At 35.5% G+C, this 18347-nt stretch overlaps 1 protein-coding gene across 3 annotated transcripts in view; it reads right to left on the bottom strand.

Moving 5' to 3' along the window:
• Positions 1-18347, bottom strand: part of LOC127154102 (uncharacterized) — a 105490-nt gene that overhangs the window by 75166 nt on the left and 11977 nt on the right. For all 3 annotated transcript variants that reach the window (XM_051095504.1, XM_051095505.1, XM_051095506.1), the window contains exons 2-7: positions 13230-13550; positions 12196-12564; positions 11901-12020; positions 2619-2639; positions 498-527; positions 145-165 (exon numbers count right to left, since the gene is read on the bottom strand). In XM_051095504.1, the coding sequence (XP_050951461.1) occupies positions 145-165; positions 498-527; positions 2619-2639; positions 11901-12020; positions 12196-12564; positions 13230-13550 (882 nt within the window). The remainder of the gene's footprint in view (positions 1-144; positions 166-497; positions 528-2618; positions 2640-11900; positions 12021-12195; positions 12565-13229; positions 13551-18347) is intronic.

The raw sequence follows: 18347 nt of genomic DNA, 5'->3' as shown, positions 1-18347 counted from the left end.
AACCGAACCGAACCGAAAACCGTGGTTAAAAACCGAGGTACATATTGAACTGTGGGCTACCTGTATTGTTGCATCCCTATTATACATCTAATCTCTGCTGTACCAAGCTAATTTTTCTCTCACTGCATCAGCTGCAATACTTACGCAAATCCTTAAAGAACTCCACTTCAGTCACAGCAGCACATATAAACAGAAATGAGGAGATTATAAGTGAACATGACACAAACAGAGAAAATACTGTGATTCTTAAGGTGCTTCTAATAATGACTTTATCATCTGAATGACATTTTATTAATGATTAGTAACAATTACAGTCATATTGAATATCACATGTTGTATGGGATTCAGTCAGCAAGCAGAACTTGAGGTAAACAAAAACTATAAAATACGGACTATAAAAAACTATTATACAACTATTATACAAAATTATACATTTAAACTGTTCTGTGGCACAGTAAAGCTAATTTTTCTCTCATTGCATCAGCTGTAATACTTACACAATTTCTTAAGTTGTTTAGAGAGCTCCGCTTCATGTAACAGCAGCACATAGAAACAGAAATGAGATTATAGGTGAATGAATAGTTGAACGAATAGTTGAACATGACAGAAACACTGAGATACTGTGTGATTCTTCATGTGCTTCTAATCATCACTTCATCATCTGTTGAGGTTTTTATTAATGATCAGTGACAATTACAGTAATGTTGTACAGTGCTACTTAAAAATTTGTGAACTCTTTAGAACAGGGGTAGGCAACATAGTGTCCTGGAGTGCTGATGACCTACAGAGTTTAGCTCCATCTCTAATCAAACACATCTGAACAAGCTACTCACTGTCTTCAGGATTACTAGGGCTACAGGCAGGTGATTTTTCTTTTTTTTTTTTTTTTTTTTAGGGTTGGAGCTAAACTCTGCAGTACATCGGCACTCCAGGACCGAAAAGTTCTGAAAGTTGACAAAAAGAACCCAATCAAACAAATGAGATGAAAATATACTGTCTAATATAAAATATAGTTTGTCATTTATTTATTATAAAAAACGATCCAGTGTTAAAAGTAACACATGCAAAAGTATGTGAATCTCTAGGATTAGCAGTTAATTTAAAGGTGAAATTAGAGTCTGTTCAGAAGTGTTTTTAGTATAGAATGACAATCAGGTGTCAGTTCATGCCCTGTTTTATTTAAAGAACAGGGATCTATTAAAGTCTGATCATGTTTGTGACAGTGAATCATAGCACAAACAAAGAAGATCTCTGAGGACCTCAGAAAAATAGTTGTTGTTGCTTATCAGGCTGGAAAACTATTATACATCACTCCAAAGCAAGATGTATAATAGTTTGTGAGGTTGCAAAGAGCCCAAGGGTAACTTCTAAGCAACTAAAGGCCTTTTTTCACATTGGTTACAAGTTCATGATTCCATCATCAGGAGAACAATGAACAACCATGGTGTGCATGGCACGGTTGCAAGGAAAAAGCGACAACTCTCACAATAAATAAATAAATAAAATAAAATGTTATTTAGAATGTTATAGAAGTGTTATGTTTAAAGAAAGAAAAACACTGCATTCCAGCAAAAGAACCTTATCTCATCTGTAAAACATGGTAGTGGTAGTATCATGGTTTGGGCCTGCTTTGCTTCATCATGGCCAGGACAACAAATAAATTCTGAATTATACCAACAAATTCTAAAGGAAAATGTCAGGACATCTGTCCATGAACTAAAATCTAAAGAGAAAGTGGGTCATGCAGCAAGACAATGACCCCAAGCACACAAGTCATTCTACCAAAAAATGGTTAAGAACAAAGGTAATGTTTTGGAACGGCCGAGTCAAAGTCCGGACCTTAATACAATAAAAATGTTGTGAAAGGATCTGAAGCAAGCAGTTCATAGGAGGAAACTCACCAACATCACAGGGTTCAAGTGTTTCTGTACTAAAGAATGGGCTAAAATTCCTACAAGTCATTGTGCAGGATTGATCAGCAGTTACAAAAAATGTTACCTGTAGTTACTGCTTTAAAAAAGGGTCACAACAGATACTGAAAGCTAAGATTCACTTTTGCACCTTGCAAATATTTAACAGTGGATCATTTAATGGTCTCAATAACTAAATGACAAAGTATATATTTTTGTCATATTTGTTTGATTGGATTCTCTTTGTCAACTTTAAGGACTTAAGGAAATCTTAATATTTATACTATATTAATACGTTATATTTATGCAGAAATATAGAAAATTCTAAAGGGTTCACAAACTTTCATGCAGCACTGTATGTGTAAATATTACTTGGTCATCATTAAAGTGAATAAACAATAAACAACACTTTCCAAAACATGTATTGTTCATGTATTAGTCTGCCTTTCAGTGTACAAACTTTGCCTGCCTCGTGTTTACGAAATCTGCCTACTGGTTTGGACTTGTTTGCTGTGGATTCTTATAAACTACTGCGTATGGATCCTAACTCCGCTTCCGCCTCGATACACATACAGAACATACAGACAATCAAACACAGATCTTAATGTAGTTTCTGTAATATGCAACATTTTAAACAAAGATTTATTAACCAGTTTCTACTGCAGCACAATAAAGCTTTTTTCTCTCTGTAGCAGTGGTTGTACTTACCCAGTTGTTTAGAGAGTTTTTCTGGTCACAGCAGCACATAGAAAAAAAGAGATGAGAGGATTATAAGTAAACAAACAGTTAAACATGTCAGAACACTGAGAAGATTGTGTGTAATTCTTCATGTGCTTCTAATAATCTCTCTTCATCATCTGCATTACTTTATATTATTGATCTGCAACAATTACAGCATTGTTGTAAGTGTAAATATTAGTCATCTGATGAGTCATCTGTGACATTTTTGCATTAAATCACACAAAAGCACATAAGTACACATACATACATACACACATACATACACACATACACATACACATACACATACACATACACATACACATACACATACACATACACATACACATACACATACACATACACATACACATACACATACACATACACATACAGGGACGGTAAAGGCTAGAAGGGACACAGCTCTGGCTACTAGGCATGCGCACATCAATCTAACGTTATTTTTGTCACACTGTACAACAATAATACTGATTTTGTATTATAGTAAGGACTAAGTTTAGGGTTGGGGTAGGTGTAGACATTTAAAAAAAAAAAAAAAAAAAAAAAAAAAAAAAAAAAAACACCATCTAATAGGTAGAACACACTAATTTTATGAGACTAATAACTTGAATGAGACTAACACTCCAGTCCAAATGTTTTGATTTGTACATTTATAAGAGGAAATAAGGTGTGTAAAAAAAAAAAAAAAAAAAACACTGTGCATTACAAAGGGATTGCTGTTCTCATCCCTGTACACACTTGCTGCAATAGTTTAAGATTTGCTATAACTTTTTATAGAAGTCTTCTGGCTTAAAGGTTTTTTTATGTTTTCTATAGGTCTCTGTTTTATGTCTTTCTCCATAGTTTCTCTTAATTGTAGAGGGTTACATAACATTGTTAAGAGGAAAGCCATTTTTTGTACTTGAAGCAATTTAATAAGACTTCCGTTTCTTACAAGAATGCCATTCTTATACTCAAGATGCACATTTTTGGAGGTCGCAGTGGGGACTAGATTTATGGTTATCTCATGGCACCACTCATTCTGCTGGGGTTTGCATTTTGAAAAATTGATTTAAAGAAAAAATATTAAGTTCTGAGTGCGATACATCAGGACATTACATTTTACTTGCCCTTGAAATTTTAGACTCAACCGTGTAGCATCTGGACCAATCAGACACAGTTATTTGTTACATTTAACAAATAATTTTTAAAACCAACAAGCCAGCTATATGTTGGAGTTCTGGAGACAACCCCCGAAAGCAACTAATACCCCACAGGGGCAGCTGCCAGGACGACCATCTGATAACATGGGTTTTTGCATCAACACCCAATCACAAAATGACATATGCAAAATGCCATTCTCTAGACCAGTGGTTCTCAACCGTTTTTGGGCCAGCGCCCCCCCTACCTATTATCCTCACTGCCCCCCATCAAATAAAACAGTCTAATTGTCCACAATAAATATTAAAGTTGATTATTAATTGGTCTTTATAATGAGGGCTGTTATTATATGTACAGTAATTCAAATGTATGGGCTCATTACGATTTTTAAGACATTACTTTAATTCAAGGATGAATTGAACGGACCAAAAAAGAAGTGCTTTTTACAGTAAATTATTTTAATATAAGTGTAATAACATTCATTTACAGAGTTTTTAAGCATGTTAGCTACAGCTTCAGTGTTGTTGAGACGCTAATATACCTTGTTGCCCCAAATTTAAAAAGACTAAAAAAAAAAAAAAAATCCTGTTCAGAACATATCCACAGAGACATTTTTACAGAAGAGATTTTAATTTGTTCTTCCATTCCTGGAACTCTTGAACACCCTTTTTACTGCTGTTGTATGTTCAGATGTTTTCAGTTAGCTTTCAGAGAAAATTAATAATATTTATCCCTTAGTTTTAGAAAAATACCATGTTTTTTTGTGAAAATATTGAGTTCCTTTTTTCTGACATACTGGACTTTTTTTTTTTTTTTTTTGGTGGGTAAATAGCCTACCACATTTGCACATGCAAATGGAAGAAATGCAAACCATACTTTACTATATTAAAAGTTTGCTTACAAATACTTTAAATAAAACTAAGTAAAACCCTAATTCTAGAAAAGTTGAGACATTTTGTAAAATGATAAAATCTGTGATTTGTTCATTTTATTTTGGGGTTATAGAAAGATGGGAAACATATGCTCCTCAAAACAGTGACTATTTTAGCGCTGTCCTGATTTATATATTTGTTAAATCTTGCTTTTTTTGTCAGTGTGATGTGTCAGCTATAATAAGAAGAAATGTTTCTTAAGCAACAATTTCTGAAAGATCATGTGAAACTGAAAGCTGGAGTAATGAAGATTAGCATGACAGGAAAACACATAGAGAGCTTTTTTTTCCAAATGGTAGATTTACTGTTTTTACTGTATTTTTTAAACAAACAAATGCAACCTTTTTTTATTAATCCTTTAATAAATGTTACTGACCTTTTTTAATGGTATGTATATTATAGGCTGTATTTTATTAATAACATATAGGCCTATTTTAAAAGCAAGTACCCAAATATAACAGCCCACATTAGCCCATACATCATTTTATTTTAAAATATTGCATACTGCATTGAATGCCACATGACATTCATCACATATTTGATTTGACTGGAATAATTCTTTCCCAAGAAGCAAAAAAGTGACATGGATATAAACTTATATTTGTGGGCTTTGAATAAACCCTTTATAAATTTGGCATTCAAGCCAATCAGCAAACAAAAAGCTTTCATACTAATTTTTCTAAACAAGAAAAAGCATCTCATGCTTAATCGTGTCTAAATGCTTGCTATTGTTTTGATGGGAAGTTCGCCAGCTGCGCTCAAAGTCAAGCGAACACTGAAAAAAAGTCGATGCTAAGGAAATAATATGCTGTCTAGTCTAAAAGCGGGAGTATCGGTGTAAAATAGCAGCTAACACTAGACCGGGCACAAAAGGCGCGACACGTTGCGTTAAAGCACTAGATCCTATTATAATCAGCGCTACAGTAAACGTATGTCGCGTTTTATTTCTGACGCATTCCACACGCTTGCGCTACCGACAAGGTGATGAATAGAAGTGCGCTTTGATGCATCCATCAAAGAGCAAAGAGTAGTGACGGCGATAGGATGTGGAAGACCACGTTCTTTGGCAAGTTTAAACTCATACATCTTTGTAAACTTGTCTTAACTAAACGTCCCCTCAAGAATAGCGCCCCCTTTTAAAAATATTACCTCCAGTGCCCCGTGATGCTCTCTGAACGCCCCCGTTGAGAAACACTACTCTAGACAAGAGTCATAAACTTAAAAAAAAAAAAAACAAATACACATACAGGGATATTTTTGCCTTCATAACTTGAATTATAGGGGCGTTCTTACTGCATTCTAATAGGCTTCATCATGCAATAAATGCTTTTGGACTAATAAGAAGGGTTTTCTTTTTTTTTTTTGGCAAAGCTCAGTGTCAACAATTATGATATTATCACACTACTAGCCCAAAATCTTTTTTTGTGCGTGAATTCACCTTTAAAAATAACTTGTACATAGATTACCCTAAGCCAGGGGTTGCCAACTGGTGGGCTCCGGTCTGAATACAGACCGCAAGATGCATCCATGTGGACCGTGAAGGCTTTTGACATAATGAAATAAATAAATACTAAATGCTAATTTCTAATAAATCAAATTTATATCAAGGACATCAAGGTCAGCTGTGCAGTTGGGTGCAGTTGTGCATGCAGTAATGAGAGCATCATCTGAACTGTAATGCAGCGCAGAGCAGTAATGCATCTGAAATGTAAATCATACTTTTTACAGTCATGTTATTTTATGTATTTATTTTTGTGCAGATCTTTAAAAAAAGTATTTAAAAGGCTTGAATTTAAGCTTAAATATCCTGCAGATACCCAGGTATAGCAAAAAACATCTATTGTTTTTTTTTATATATAATTGTCTGGACCTCAAGGCATTTTAGTTGAAGACCCTGTCGAGCAGGGGTCACCAAACTTGTTCCTGGAGGGCTGGTGTTACCTCCAACTTTCCTCAACACACCTGCCTGGAAGTTTCAAGTATACCTATAAGACCTTGATTAGCTGGTTCAGGTGTGTTTGATTAGGGTTGGAGCTAAACTCTGCAGGGACACCGGGTCTGATGACCCATGCTGTCAAGCATAAAAATTTTAGAATGATTTTAATCAATATAATAGGCTACTTGACCCTTTCATACCTGAGTTTAAAATATTCTAGCCTTATTGTTTCTATGGCGAAGTGTCATGTTTGTCATGTGACACAATGCAGCCACAATAGCGCTGTATCACTTTTATATCATTTTTCCTTTGTTATTATTAACCGATTGACGTGTACGATCACACCAGTGTGATCATTCTTGGCTGGTCCCTGAAGTGTGTGATCACACCCATGTGATTAAAACGTTGAGTGCATCACATGATCAACTGCTGAATTCAAATCTGCATTTGCTCTTTGGCTGGCGCTGAGCCAGATCAGACACGCTGATCTTTTGTCATATTATCACAACTATTCCGTGTTTTCAACCATATAATGCTTATTTTAGGTTCCAGACATTTAACTAGTACTAGCAAAACCATAAATTTATAGTTTGTAAAAATACACGCCGATGTCTATGGAAGCAGCAATAATGATCCTACAAATATAATCTGACGACATGTTTTATTAATATCATATACACATTGTGTAGGTAACTATAAAGTTTTATCTGCTCTTCTTCCAGTACAGTGGAGACTTTAATGTTTTTCGGGAGGAGAGGATGAATTTGCAGGCTGTAAGTCCCACAGCTCAGATATAGTATGAACTAACATGGTGACGCCTATCACCCGGTATAGAACAACGCGGTCATTATAAAAGTGTTTAAACTTAAAAAAAAAAATAATAATAATAATTTAAACTAACCCTGTGGGCTCAGCTAAAATATTTTAAACTCGCATGTGAAAGGGTTAATATTCACAAATGTACTCACTACATTATGAAATATCTGATATTCTGATTCTGAAATATGTGCAGGTAAATGTATTTGGAGGTTTAAACACTTTTATAATACTATAGGAAGATGAGAGGATCTGTATTACTTACTACTGGAGATAGTGTAATGGCTAACTTGGATTACGTGCACCTTAATAACCAATCACATTACAGCCTTGACATCATTATACTTTAGATCCCCATTTACGGATACCATATGAATGAATGAAAAGTGCCGTAAGCTGATTCCCACCTGTCGACAAAAAGTTAGTGACATCTCTTATAAAACAGCATTTTTTTTCTGGTAAACTCTAAAAATAGTTCAATTCAAAAGTATTGTTTAGTGTAAAACATGTTGAAGATTACCAGAAAGACTGTCGATTCATTAAATTATAAGCGGTTTCCTCTAAAAAGCGGTTTACTCATTGTAGTGAAGCCTCTCTTCCACTGACATCAATTCAAAGAAAATGACCTCTGGTCTCCTTTTACAGGTACTGCCAGACCGGAAGTGTTAGCTTTAGCCGTTATGCTTTTTCAGCTAATGGTTGCAGGCTTGCCATCTAGAGGCTCTGATCGTATGCTTCAGGGACCAGCCAAGAGCAATCACACCGGTGTGATCCTACGTGTTAAAGGGTTAATAGGTCATTGGAGCCTCAGCGCTGCTATTCAGCATTAACAACAGTTTGACTGCACAAGGTTTAGTCTCCCATTTTGTTGTTTTTAAGGTTTCATTTTTGGTGTTTTTGCTTTAATTTCAACAGGACAGTATAAGTGAATTGGGGGGAGGGGTGCGGATCAGAAGGGTCAATGAGCCAGGACACCTGTAGTGCAACAGCATTATATATCGACATACTGTCCACAAGGCTATCGGGAGAGTCACCTATGTTATGAATGAGGTGCAATTATCATAATGAGGGTTAAATAGAGAGCTCTCTAATACAATTCTTACTGGTGACAATTAACTTAAGTGCCCTCTAATTCAAAGTTTACTAGTACGAATTAAAGTTAAAGAGATACAGTTGCAATCAAAATTATTCAACCCCCTTGACCCGCAAGACATTTTGATCCAGAGAACAAAATTCTGTGAAAACAATTCAACAAAGGCGTCAGTACACTATTAGAGAAGGTTTGTCATTACACATTTGAATAATTCTGAGAACGTAAGTAAGTAATGTAAGAAAAAAAAAAAAAAAAAAATCAAATTGGCTCTAAACGTTCATCTTCAAAATTATTCAACCCCCAAAAGTAAAATTTGGTGCAGAATCTTTTATTCTTTAAAACCACCAATAATCGCTGCTTGAAAGTGTTTGGAAGCTTCTGTCTCCTCTCTACTGCAATCTTGGCCCATTCCTTGCCTGAAAAAGCTTTCAGATCACTGATAATCTTTGGTTTTCACATTGCCACTGCTTTAATCAAATTCAGCCAAATATGGACTGAACAGGCCACTCAAGAACATTCTATGACTGATTCCTGAACCAAGCATTAGTAGATTTTGATGTATACTTTAGGATGGCTGTCCTGCAGGAAAGTCCACTGATCATCAGCTTCAGTCATTGCACCAAAAGCATCACAATTCTTGCCAAAATGGCCTGATACTTCAAAGAATCCAGGATGTCCTTCATACGGTCATGTTTTCCACTTCCTGCTACAGTAAAACAACCCCATAACAGAACTGATCCACCTCCATGTTTGACGATGGAGATGGTGTTTTTCTGCTTATAAGTTTTGTCTTTTTTTTGCTCCAGACATACCGCTGATCCACAGGTCCAAATAGTTCTAGTTTGGTCACAAACTCAATAAAACATTCTTTTATTCCATTCCAGAACTCCACAGGTCTATCCAAATGAATTTTAGCATGTTCAGATCGGCCTTTTTGTTCTTTTTGGTCAAGAGTGGTATTCAGCAAGATGCCCCAACATGAAGGCCATACTTGTCTAGTGTTCTTTTCATACACTGCTTTGAAAGGTTTTTCCTCGTTTCATCGGGTCGTATTGCAAGTCTTTGGCTGTACATTGCAGGTTTTTCTCAGTTGCTCTGATCAAACATTTTATGATATTGCGCTTCTTTTGTTCAACTCCCTAAAAGGTTTTCTGGTACAACACACTTCAAACTAAGGAATAAGGCTGCCAGCTGCATCTCTACAAACTTTTAATGTCTTGGAAATCTTAATGTAGCCTTAGACTTTCTAATAAAATAAGACAGTTTCTTCTCTATAGTTTTTGTGAGAGCTCTGTTGACTGTGTCATATTAGCAACTCAACTTCAGCACACACCTGGGCTAACCGTATGTATGTGTCACACCCCAAGCTAATTCTGTTTTTTTAATAAAATTTATAAAGGCTTAATTGTGTTTTAAGACAATTATGTTCCCTACCATAAAAAAATAAGTGACTTAAAACAGCAATGTTGAACAGGGGTTGAATAATTATGGCATAGCTGTGATATTAAAAAATCCTCTAACTCAAAAACATTACATTCTATATTGACATTATAACTTTTAATATGCCATTAAACTGTTGTAGATGCAATTTTTATAAAGTCTTGGATCTTTAGAAAAGCTTGTATTTGTAAAGTACTGCAGTCTCTGGGGGGTTGAATAATTTTGATTGCAACTGTATGTTATGCAATTTTTACTAGTAACAATTAAATTAGAGAGCTCTCTAACCGAATTACAGACAGGAGCGGATCTAGAAAATAATTTTTAGGGTGGCAAAGGGGTGGCATGAGGTCTGTGAGGGGTGGCAACACCAAAGCAAGCCCCCATGCATAGTTTTGGGGAATTTATAGTCTGACATACACAGCTGTGATCACAAATATTGCATGACCATTAAGTAATCATCTATACTGTTTAAAATGAAAAATAAATTACTTTTTAATATCCATCATGGCACCAAGTCAATACACAACATAATTTCAACAGGTTATAAATGTTTCTGAGCTTGTATCACTAAAGAAGACATGCAATTCTATTAAAATTACAAAGGCTACTTAGATGGTGCAAGTTTAAAGGAGAAGTCCACTTCCAGAACCAAAATTTACAGATAATGTACTCACCCCTTGTCACCCAAGATGTTCATGTCTTTCTTTCTTCAGTCGTAAAGAATTCATGTTTTTTGAAGAAAACATTTCATTTTTTTTCACATTTTTTTTTCCATATAGTGGACTTCTATGGTGCTCCGAGTTTGAACTTCAAAAATATAGTTTAAATGCGGCTTCAAATGATCCCAAATGCAGCTATAAATGCTCCCACCCGAGGAAGAAGGGTCTTATCTATGATTTTGAAATTATTTTTGAAGTTGAGGGAGAAAATACGATTGGAGTTTTTCGACATACCCTAACTGTCTTGAACCAAAATACACAGAGTTCAGGGAGAGCAAGACGAGACGAGCGTTTGAGATTAAGTATTTATTTTTATGAAAATAACCGACCGTTTTGCTACATAAGACCCTTCTTTCTCAGCTGGAATCATTTACAACCACATTTAGGATCGTTTGAAGCCTCATTTAAACTGCATTTTGGAAGTTCAAATTTGGAGCACCATATCAGTCCATTAAATGGAGAAAATTGCTGATTTTTTTTCCTCAAAAAACACAATTTCTTTTCGACTGAAGAAAGAAAGACATGAACATCTTGGATGATAAGGGGGTGAGTACATTATCTGTAAAGTTTTGTTCTGGAAGTGGACTTCTCCTTTAAGAGCAACAAACACTTTTGAATTTCCTAAAATTAGAAAGAAATACAATAATATCACAGCACTGAAACTGGATCAGTTTTAAAAACAATGTTGATATTCTGTTATTAACAGAGGTGGGGATATCTGTAATCACCCACAACACACTATCAACCATATACTCTAGCAATACCCCAATTGCATTTTTACAAGTAACAACTGAATTAGAGAGCTCTTTAATTCAATTAGACAGCTCTCTAATTCAGTTTTTACTAGTACGAATTCCATTTAAAGAGCTCTCTAATTGGCATTGTCATTAGTAATAATTTAACTGTAGAACTCACTAATTGAATTGGTACTGGTTATAATGCAATAATGATGATTAACACTGGGAATAACTTAAGCTAAAATGGCTTGCCATTTGGAGTGTGTAAACATGAGATGACACTAAATCAGTCACAAGTGGATTTAAAAAAAAAAAAAAAAAAAAAAAAAAAAAAAAAAGTAGAAATAATGAGTATGAAAACCATATTCTACATTTATACTATAATATCACACAATAAAACTCATCTTTCTCTTGCTGTATCGGCTGTAATACTCACGCATTTCAGCAATCTTGCGGCAATAGTAAATCATAGCAACCACAGCTGCAGTCGCAGCCGCAGCCACCAGCAGGACAGCAAAAACTATCCCTGCTTTAGCACCCGAAGAAAGACCGGGTTCTGCAATAATAAAGAGAGACCGTCATTAGTGTGAATGTGTGTCGGATCGATAACAAACACTAGAAACATCAGCACTACAATATATAAAATATGAGTTTGTTTTAAAGGAAAGTTTGATTTCTTTAATGCCACATAATCTGGCTGATAAACAGTCATTACTTCAAAAGTTACTCACCAGTGAATACTCTGACAGTAACAATAAGAGTGAATTTCTTGTATAAGGTCTGCTTGCTGCTGCTGCTGCTGATCTGTAGTTTATAAAGTCCAGAGTCTGTGGTTCTGGTGTTTGTGATAGTCAGAGATCCAGTCTGATGATTCAATTGCAGTCTGTCTTTGAATCTCTCATCAGTTGTACCATATAATGTTGAGTTCTTAATCTCTATGTCAGCTTTAGCTATGAGTTTTCCTTCATCTCCAAACCTCCACACTATCAGCTCATCTCCACTTAGTTCAGTAACATCAGTCTGAAGAATGACAGATTTTCCCTCCTCCATTGACATGATCTTTACTTCAGCTTCACCAGCATCAATAACAGATGGAGTCTCTGAATCAGATTCACAGACAGAGATTAAACAATTAACACATTACTGGCACTATCAAGTTTTACAGTCGCTGAGATAATTGTATGGTTACTACATAAAGCATATGCAGATTAATACAAGTAATCAGTCTGTAAAACATTTGCATGTAATTGACTAATTTAATTGGCCATGATGAGTTATTTCAATTAATAATATAAAAACATTTATTTGTTCAGATCACTGCACTTGTCACTTGTGTTTTTTGAGGAAGAATGCAATTCCTAATTTTATATACCAACTGATTCTGCTTTGAATTATTTCAGTACTATTGCTATTACTATTATAATTAAACTAAAAATATCTGGTCATATTGTGTGTGAAATGTCACTCAATATTACTTTTTTTTTCTAGTACTGCAATATGAAAACACCACAGTCACCATCATGCTGTAGTTCTATATATCATTCATGTAATCACCTGCGGCCCATTTAAAGCTGTGATGTTATTCAGAATAACAGCACAACTGTGATATTGTGAAACTACAATTCTGTAGGAATGTTAAATACAATATAACCATATCTGCAAGCTAACTTTGAAACTCAGTTTACTTAATAAAACTTAATTAATAAATAAATTAATAAATAATTTATAAAAAAATCTAATTATTCAAAAATAAATGTGTCCTCACCATAGACAGTAACACTGAATGTCTTTTGTAATCTCCCAGTGCTGAGGTCAATGGATAGTTTATAAATTCCAGTGTGTTTGGTTCTCATATTCTTGATGGTCAGTGATCCAGTCTGGGTCAGCTGCAGTCTGCCTCTGAATATGTCAGTGTAATTAGGATATAAGATCTTATTTCCATCGATTTTAGCAATGACTGGATCTCCAAACCTCCACTGCATCTGAATAATTTTCTGTATTTCAGTAAGATCAGGGTTTAGAGTGACAGAATCTCCCTCCATCACTGACACTGACTTCACTTCATCTGCATCAACACCAAACACACCTGCAGAACAAAAAGAAGATTTTATTTCAGAGATTAAACTAATGTAACACTGCTGGTAATGATAGTGAACAGATAACATCAGTTTTGTTTTCAAAACATAATTTGCATAATCATACAGCAGCCTCAGACTGGAAGTTAGGGTGAAGATTATTGCATCACTAAAGATAGGTTTAATAGTGGAGTAGGGTTAGACATTTGCTCAACTGGAGCTTACAGTTGTACTGAAGCTATAGGTTTAGTGCTGGGTCGGATTAGGCGGTAGGGGTGTGCAATATTGACAGGAAAAAAAAGGTAATAATAATTAAACAATATTTTTTTGTGTGTGTGATTTTGTGCTAGTACCTTGGTGGGTTTAGGCCTGTCATGGATAAATAAATATGACACTAAAACCACCAGTTGGTGGTAGCAAGTCCCTTAATAAGTGATTAATGAGTGATTAATTTAATCAGTCATCCAAACAAGTCTTTCAAAATGGCTGATTTATTTAGACACAAATCAAGTGGCTGTCTTTATGAATGGATCACTGAATCAAATAAAATCAGAGTGCATTTTTATTCTTTATGATGGTAAGGGTGTTGCACAGCATGAACACACAGGTGAAGCGGTCATAGCCATGCTTTATCGTGAATATAAAACAGCTGCTGACAAATCAGAATTGAGGACTGGAACTAGCCATTTTATAACGAATTTTATTTGTTTTATTACTGATTCTAATTTATTTGAATATTAAAATATGCTCTCAAATCTCTGTACTGTCTGTTTATTGGCAGGTTATGAAATCAGTCACGGCACCCTTCAGCTACGAGTGAAACGCAAGGCGGCGGTCTGAGGTCGCAAAACACACCTGCACTATAATCTACACTATTTTGGAAAAAGAAAAAAAAAAAAAAAACATAACAGAGAATGGTTTAATACACTGGAATTAAATTATTTTTACTTTTAAATGATATATTTTTATTTCTAAAATGCTTGTTAAACAAGTTTAATTGTACGCAATATTGAAAAATATGCTGTATAATTTAATTTGTCTTATATTTTTGCCCATGGGTGTTTTCACTTATTAATAAATTCACGTTTTGACTACTACTGCTGCCTCTAGTATTTCTGTGTTTGCTTTTTAACCCTTTCGCACGTGAGTTTAAAATATTCTAGCTGAGCCCCCAGAGTGAGTTTTTTTTAGGCGACCGTTATTTAGAACGTATAGCTTTATTGTTTCCATGGCGACGCGTCGTGACACAGCGCAGCCACAATAGCGCTGTATGACACATGTATCACTTTTACGTGGTTTTTCCCTTTGTATTATTAATATTCACGAACGTGCTCACTGTATTATGAAATATCTGATATTCCGATTCTGAAATATGTGCACGTGAATGTATTTGGAGGTTTAAACACTTTTATAATGAGCGTATTAGTTGATCTATGCTGAGTGATGGGCGCCGCCATTTTAGTTCGCGCTGAATCCGAGCTGTGGGATTTACAAAACGCAAATTCATCCTCTCCTCCTAAAAATATTAAAGTAAGTCTCTGGTGAGCTTGGAGAAGAGCAGAGTGAACATTATAGTTACCTACACAATGTGTATATGATATAAATAAATCATGTCGTCAGATAACATTTGTAAGGCTCATTATTGCCGCTGCCATAGACATCGGCGTGTAGTTTGCTAACTATAAATGCATCGTTTTACTAGGATGTATGTGTATGTAAATGTCTGGAACCTAAAATAAGCATTATATGGTTGAAAACACGGAATAGTTGCGATAATATGATAAGCGCTCAGTGCGTCTGATCTGGCTCAAAGCGCCAAAGCAGATTTGAATTCAGCAGTTGATCACGTGACGCGCTGAACGTTCGAATCACACCGGTGTGATCGTACGCTCCAGGGACCAGCCAAGAATGATCACACTGGTGTGATCGTACGCGTGAAAGGGTTAATTTCCAAACTTTTTTTAAGTTTAGAAATCATTCCTGGCTAACCAAAAGAGAACGTTAGGATGTGAGTTCTGGAAATGTTTTGGGAACTAGCAATAAATGTTTGCAGAATGTTCTAGAAACCAAAAATTGTTAGCTGGGATGTTTGTCAACCAATCCGATTACAGCATTCAACAGCCTTGTAGTATAAAACCATTTAACTTACAGGTAGTTTAGTCACCGTTCTATATAATGTGCAGTCTTCATTAATGCACACATATGTACACAAACACACATTACACAGCACACAGAAACATTGTGGTGTGTGTTTTCCAAAAGCATTGTTAGTTAACTGGTCGCAACTCTATTGGTAACAGCGAAACTTGTGATCATAGTTGCTTCTTCACAATGCACTCCTGGAGCACAGAAATTTGTTGTCCATGCTCCACTGCAATTTTTTAATAGATAAAACAACTTCAAAACTGAATCACTACAATATACTTTCTCAGCAACACGTGTAAAATCATTGTTTTTTGAACATACAAATGTCACTTCTTCATTGTTTGTGGTTAAATCTTTTTGTAATTCTATTTTTGTGGGTATATGATAGGGTTTAGTGAGAAACACAATATTTAATATTTAATATTTAATATTTAAACGCATTATGTTGCGTTATTTTTCCAGTGTTGGGTAGTTTTTTGTGTAACCCAGCTGTTGGGTGTGATGGAAATTTTTATTTAATGGCCTTAGAATACATCAAAAGGGTATGTTCAATATAGACTTGTTCAGAAAAGTGCAGACTAAGTGATGCTCAGATCAAAAAACATTTCTCCATGATTAAAGAATATATACTGACCCAAAAAGTGCTTAAAACAGTAGAACTAAGTCATATGACAAACCAGTGACGAGATCAGTGTAACCAATTACAGTTAAGATGACTTAAGTGATATTGATTTTTACTCAACTACAAGGTATAAATGTACATGTATCTTTCTGTTCAGGGAGTCCCTCTTGGTTGTTGTGACCAGTGGGCTCCCGGCTGTGAATAAAATGTTCATTCCTGCAAAGAGCAACTTGGGAGTGGTGTCTATTCTGCGCAGCTGAGAAATAAAAGTACTAAAATCCACCGCAAAGACAGTGATAGTGTTGGAAGACTATAGAGCCGTCCTCGGGCTGAGGTAACACAGTACAGCTGAGAAGGGTGGTGGGAGTGTATAGATGCTAAAGACCTATGGGCTCATGTGTGATTGAGGTAGTGATAGTAGCATTTTGACGGGACACGCTCACCATACTTCAGGGAAGTATTGGATTATATTTTAAGTGTTTGAGGAAATCAGGGAATTAGCATGAGATACTGTAGTTCTTTAGATTGTATTGTAAGCATTCAGGGAATTAGCTCGAGATCCTGCAGTTATTATATTAACAACTGTAGTTGTTTGAGTTGTCTGTGGTGAAGTCAGATTAGCATTGGGAATTTCCATGACAGGGTTAGTGACTGGGTCAATCTCACTGACTGCTAAAACTATACATCTTCATGTCAGTCAGCTAAATGCATCAGCAGCGCATAATGGAAACGTCTTTCCTTGCATAACATGAACTGATTCCATTCATTATAATACTGCTTCTAATTAATTTGAATGTTAAAATTAGAAATGTTCTCAACCTCTGTACAGTTTGTTGACAGGTTATTAAGTCGGTCATGGCATCTTTCAGCTACGAGTGAAACACAAGGCGGCGGTCTGAAGTTCACAGTTCCCCCGGGGAATAGCACCCCATCACTGGCTCACATTTCAGCGACCCACCGGCACGAGAATCGGCACTATTTCAGTTAAAAGGACAACAAAGAATCACTTGCTGAATTATCCATTCAGTCACTTGGAAAGGCACAAGACCCATGCTAGATGTTATTTGTTGATTTCTCTTCTGCTTTTAATACAATAAAGTCACATTTATTGGTAGAGGAATTCATTTCTCTTTTTAACTTGGATCTTAATATTTCTGGATGGATTTTGGACTTTTTAGTAGAACATCTTCAATATGTTAGAGGTAATGGTGTTCATTTTGATTTTCAATATTGCTCTACTGGGTCTCCTGAAGGTTTTTGTCTTCCACCCCCTTTTGTTTATTATGTATACAATTTTTATACAAAACAACAACAACAATAATAATAATAATAATAATAACAATATATCGCATTATGAAATAAATATTTTTCTCTAGTTCACGTTGGTCACAATTATTGGCACCCCTAGATATTCTTATGAGTAAAATATCTCTGAAATATAATCCCATTCATATTTACATATTTTAGCACACCAGGGTGGAGCTAGGAACATGAAACTGTCCAGCCAAAACCTCCTGTTGTATACAGGATTATAAATATGAGGAACACAAAGGCCAAATTCCCTTAATTGTCCATCACAAGGAGTTCAACCAAAGAACATAGTTCTGATGTAAAGATCAAGATTGCTGAGAATCCCAAAATAGAAAGTGGCTGTAAAAACAGAGCTAATGCATTGGAAATCCCCATTTCCACCATCAGGGCAAAATCAACTAAAGATATCACAGATCTGCCTAGAAGAGGATGCGTGTCTATATCGGTTTAATGCATGGTGAGGAGGAGACTTTAAAAAATGTGTCACTGAGAACCAAATGAAGCTTCTTCCATGGCTGTCCCAGTACCCTGACCTGAACCCTTTAAAAAATGAGTGGGGTAAACTGAAAAAGAGAAGCACCAACATGGAACTGGGAATCTGAAGGATCTAGAGAGATTCTGTATGAAGGAATGGTCTCTGATCTCTTGTCAGGTGTTCTCCAAACTCACCAGGGATTATAAGAAAAAAAGTTCAGAGCTGTTATCTTGGGAAAAGCACTTTGCAATAATT

The sequence above is a fragment of the Labeo rohita genome, chromosome 22 (genome assembly GCF_022985175.1).
Source record: "Labeo rohita strain BAU-BD-2019 chromosome 22, IGBB_LRoh.1.0, whole genome shotgun sequence".
NCBI classification, from domain to species: Eukaryota; Metazoa; Chordata; class Actinopteri; order Cypriniformes; family Cyprinidae; genus Labeo; species Labeo rohita.
The sequence above is the reverse complement of the archived record's forward strand: the minus strand, read 5'-3'. Positions and strand labels throughout refer to the sequence as shown.